This window comes from Saccostrea cucullata, unplaced genomic scaffold (genome assembly GCF_032062105.1).
Source record: "Saccostrea cucullata isolate Sc308-1 unplaced genomic scaffold, CSIRO_AGI_Scuc_v1 ctg307, whole genome shotgun sequence".
Lineage (NCBI taxonomy): Eukaryota > Metazoa > Mollusca > Bivalvia > Ostreida > Ostreidae > Saccostrea > Saccostrea cuccullata.
In genome coordinates, this window is record NW_026931525.1 from 387,339 (window position 1) to 392,917 (window position 5,579).

Below are 5,579 nucleotides of genomic sequence, written 5' to 3' on the forward strand. Positions count from 1 at the left end.
ATCTGTCAACAAATATGGATCCCAACAAGAAGTCTGAATCTTACAAGTGTTTGATTGATTTACACGCCGACTCTGGTTTGTCATGTAAGATAAAGATTAATTGACACACATTTAAAATTATGACGAAAAATTATTTGATTAAATTTTATGATGCAAGAACCTTCTTATAACTGGTTTTAATGCTTTGAATTGAACCATACATTTCTGAATTCGTCTAAATACTTTCTATATTGGGTTTAGATATATTTGTATATTTTAATCTTTTCATTCAGAGAATATAAGTAAATTAAAAAAAGAAGATATAAATATCTTTATTTTTAAAGAAATTCGTTTAACCTAAACTTCTCTCTGTTATTGCATAACAGCTCAGATTGGAAAAGATCATAACACACATATAATAAAAAAAGATATTGATTTCAAAGAAATAAGGAATATCAAAGCGATTTAAATATTGGATTAAATGTAAAAATAATTTGCTTAAGGATTATGCTAATTGGACCCAGCAAAGATGTGACGGTCCCATGTACACACAGATAACTTTGTGCTTATTTACCTGTAAAATTTTAAAGCCTTAATAAAAAATTATCTCGCCTAACCTTAAGGGTCTTCAATTTTTATCAGAGGTGGCGCTCAATGGTATTTTATGGCTGTTGAAAATGGCCGCAATCTACTGGTATATATTAACAAGAGTAATTCAGACGGTGTCATCTCTAATCGGCGTGCATTTATCATGATTACTTGTGCCTCATTGAGTCGATTTGACTACCTATTTTGGGCCAAAAAACCATGTTCGTCCAATGAAACTTCTACCGTTAAGTGGCCGAAGCATTCAAATGAGTTCCGAAGGAGGAGTTGGGTCAAAGGTCACTTCATAGTCCAATAGAATCACTTGAATTAATTAAAAAGCTGTCAGTAACAAAAATAGCCCCCATGTTTGCGAAATTGATGATGAATTGAAAGCGATACAAAGACTCTTCCCAAAGAAATTCACTCCTCACCATTTGGCGAAAGGGTATCAGTATTTCATATTATAAATCAACCAGCAATAGTTCTTAATTGACATAGACAGGACCAAGTTATATTGAAAAGAACGGACATACACCCGATAAATTTTTACACCTGATTTTTTAAAATTAAAATGGGAATGTATCTGAGCGAAGAAACAGCAACAAAGACAGAATTTTTGGAAAAAAGATAAAATGGGAATTTAGATTAAAAAAAATTAAAGCTTCTTAACGAACAGAATGTCTCAGCCTTCCTCAGGAATAGGATCCTTTTCCATTGACTCCCTTATAGGGAATGGAGCGAATTCTCCCCGTTTGGGACGTTTCTTCAGCAACCCTCTGATGTTCATGCCAACAAACACCGTGCCGCCTTCTCCGCTGAACTTCTCCCAAGAGATGGCTTTCCCCCTCCATCATCTCATGCACCAGCAGTACTTCGGGTCCAGACCCATGTTTCCCGGAAACTATTTCCCCGCCAGAGGTCACCCCCTGGGGACAACTCAGTCCTGGCCCGGGATACAGCAGCTTTGTGCCGGGAAATCTAAACTGCCGCCAATGCCATGCGAGAGGATGCAAACTCCATCCACCGGAAGCGACTCTCCGACCGGTTCTTCTTCTCCTGTGGGAATCTTTCAGAACAGGGCCACAGAAATCTCGGAGAAAAGACAGACCCTTCACGGTAAGTTTTTAAACAAAGAATTACTATATTAGGGTTAAAATGTAGAATAATTACTCAACTCTCAATTTTACAAGAATTGATAAATTTAATAAACATATTTAAAACTTTAACACAAATGTTTAAGTATATGACATTTAACATTTTGATTAAAAAGTTTTAAATAAGGTTTTAACTTACTGATCATCTGTATATCAAATAATCTGAACTTTTTAAGAATTTTTTTTTTCTTTCAATCTATGGAGTTTTTCAATAAAATCACATTAAATATTTCAGAAAAAGAAAGCACAGGATCTAACTAATTTTGTTAGAATTAATAACTGAAAGAATTTCTTCAACAAAATATCTATGGTTGTAGAAAATATTATTTACTCTAAATTACAAGTTCGTTATTTTATTTATTCATTTCTTTTGTAAAAATATGGTTTATCAAATTATTGTACTTATTTATGGCTAGTTTTTTTTTTCTTCAAATAATGTTCAGCTTCATATAAAATAATAACATCATTATTTGAACGCTACCTTATTTTCCGTTTATAATCACTTTGGATATTCAAAATATGATATTCAATTAACTTGTATAATAAAGGGTTTTATCTTTTGAAACCACCATTTTGTTCAATTGTTTAAAAAAGAAAAATTGTCATAGTAGGAAACGTCTTTCTTTTTCACAAAATTCCCCATTTCAAATCTGGCAGAATAAACGCTCAAAGCAACACAGACTCATAGCATCGAAATTCACGGAACAACTGCCTGCTAAGTTCCAAATGAATCTTGTATTTGTCAGTTATATAACAGTACATTCCAATATAGGAATTTAAGTCGTCCTTTTTTACAGTTAAATTCAAACGAGTTCATTGTATAGCAGTGTCTTCTTCTGAACCATATTCTATGAATGACGGAAAATAAATACCGAATCAGATTCACTTGGAAATTAGACACAGGACCCTGAATACAACAAATAATTAACCAATTAAAGAACGGTGCTTCGGGGAACAGCTTAGGGAACATGAAATAGGTACCACACTACCGGACAATGCAGGCTGGACAGTGGTCAAGACATTGTAATGAATTATAGCCTTCATCCGGTGACAGATGACTAAATGAAAACATCATGCAAGAAAACCAAAACGCGTGGACTCTTTCCCTTTCAATTTGTCCGAAGATTTTTTCACTTTCAAATATTTCTTTTTCTTTTTTTTGGTTTTAAAAGTTCAATTTAAATAATTTTGGTTTTAAAAAGTTATTTAATACTGAAACAAAGACGTTTCTCTGAAAATAGAAATTAGTAATTAAATCAATTTTTTTATTTTAAATCAGTATATTTTAATTTCCAAACAAAAAATTCATTGTTCTTAAATTTAGTTTAGTTTTTTAATTGTGACATGAAATGAGTGTACTTACGTTTAAAGATTTTTATACAAATATTTATATTCATGGAAACCTTATACTGTTCTTTTTTTTTTAAGCTCGCGTGATTTAATAATTCCTCTTCTTTCTTTATTTAAAAATCGAATTAAGATGTAAAATGCACGAAGAAGTATTGCTATTTCTGTAATGAACACAATTTATTAAAACGGTTTTATTTATTTTTTTTTTTAATTTTTCCCTTTTATTGAAAGACTTGTTTTAATTAAACTGAAAGGGAAAAATTGTTTCACAATTTCAGGAAATATGATTACATTGTTTAAAAGAATTGAAAAAATAAAGGTCTTTATCTTGCCAAAACATAAATGTATACATATGTATGAGTCTGTATAAATCAGTAATAGTTATATTTGTTCACATGATTTTTTTTAAAGAAGTAAATATTTTTTCTTTCTTTCTTTACCCTTTTGGAGAGGACTTATACAGGCTTAATGACTGATGTCCCATATTAAATGGTTAAACTAAAATTATTTATTCAGTTATATTTTAAAAACACACACACATTTTTTATCTCCTCCGAGTATTATTAAATTTTAATTTCATGTGTTAACTTAAAATATTTTTTAAAAGTACTAAATCCTTAATTTATTACAGTTTATTCTAAACGATCCGAGTCTGACGATGATGTAAAGAGTTTTGAACAAAGCATGGAGGAGAACAGCGAGGACGAGAATGAAGACATGGAAATGACGTCAGTTTTTGAGGACTCTCGATTGCCATCGGAACACACCGAAAGTGATAACAAATCAACGATTATTCCCGAAAGAACTGGTACCGTGTCCGTCAAAACACGACGGAGAAGGACTGCATTTACAAGTGAACAGTTACTTGAGCTAGAAAAGGAATTCCACAGCAAAAAGTACTTATCACTAACTGAACGATCTCACATTGCGCATAACTTAAAGCTTAGCGAGGTTCAGGTCAAAATCTGGTTTCAAAATAGGCGAGCAAAATGGAAACGAGTAAAAGCTGGAATGATACACGGAAGGGCGGGTCCAGAGGTTCCAAACAAACCAAAAATAGTTGTACCTATTCCAGTTCACGTCAATAGACTCGCCATTCGTTCACAACATCAGCAGCTCGAGAAAACGATTCGAACACAGCATGCACATGCGCAAACATTTGACCACCCAACATTTGATCAACAATTAAAAATACCTAACCAATAGTTAAACAAATGCATACTCTATATTTTCTACAAACAAGAAGATACTGCACTAGTGATCATTTTTTGTCGTTTTGCATCCTGTAGAAGATTTAATTTTATTCTGACGATTATGACAACTCCGCCCAAGACGTAAGCTGAACTATCGGGTTACTTTAATTAAGGAAGGGAATGGGAACTTTCAGGACACCCTCTTTATTCTTCTAATGATCTGCGTGACGATTTGTAGAGAGCCGAACTATCCGGAGTTTACACAGAGTGTTTGACGAGATAGCCATGTTCACAAATCTAAATATCACAATATTTATTCTTTTCTACAAAAAACCTCCCCAACGTGCACTGTACAGATGGAAATTGCATAGCAAACTGTCAAACAGAGAAAGGCGTCTTTTTTACAGTGTACAGCATACAAACCCATTGCACACTCTTACACGTGTTCTTCAAAGCCGACTCTGGTTGTAGATCCTGAAATGTATGTCATATCTGGCATTACACTGGCGTACATTGTATGTCACATGATCATTGACAAAGACAATGAAATGACATCTTTATTCTTCAGCATATTGTGTACAAATCGAAATAAAAACATCCCATTATGATAGTGGTTAGGGTCTGTTATAACTGTTATTACATTTTTTTTCTCTAAACAACCACTCATATTTATTTGTTTCTTTGAAAAAAAACAAAGCAAAACCAATGCAGACATTCTTTTGAAAAATGAGTTAAAATGCGAACTAACTAGGGGAAATATACCCTGGTATCGCATCCTCCTTCGTGGGAAAATTTTATTTTTTATTTTTATGTGGGTCTTTTGGTAAGTCTTTGAAAGTGGATAACACTGTAAATGTACAGTCAAGTCTGTGATCTCGGACTCTAGCGATCATTTCTTAACCCTAAATGTTGACAGTCCACAAAACGAGGCGACAAAAATATTTAGATAAACTGTTTGCCTATAAAACATATTAATGCAGTCAGTGCTTGCTGGCTGAAGATGGTTCTCACATCAAAACGCCAAAATCAAGTACTACTTTAGCCGGATTAGGATTGTTGACCCAAGGGCCAATATTTCATTGCTATTGTTAAAAAGCAATCATAATTTGCCATCGAAAATAAATGACCAACACGGTCACTCTGATAAGAGACGGGCGCGTGGGTCGGTATTTTGTCTCTTCTCTCTGTACCCAACAGATAAAGGAGTTGATTTCTATCGTAGACATAAAATAAAAATCTTCAGGGTGTGAAATTATGGCCGAATTCATAAGGTTGAATTAACTTTCTGTTTTATTGGAGTGATTCACGTCCGTGG

General features: G+C 33.3%; 1 protein-coding gene across 1 annotated transcript; it reads left to right on the plus strand.

Moving 5' to 3' along the window:
- The first annotated feature begins 1,244 nt into the window (after nucleotides 1–1,244).
- LOC134232861 (homeobox protein GBX-2-like) lies at nucleotides 1,245–4,842 on the plus strand. Its single transcript, XM_062714837.1, has 2 exons — nucleotides 1,245–1,683; nucleotides 3,703–4,842. The coding sequence occupies exons 1-2, from the start codon at nucleotides 1,245–1,247 to the stop codon at nucleotides 4,275–4,277; spliced, it is 1,014 nt and encodes a 337-aa protein (XP_062570821.1). The 3' UTR covers nucleotides 4,278–4,842.
- Nucleotides 4,843–5,579: the final 737 nt, after the last annotated feature.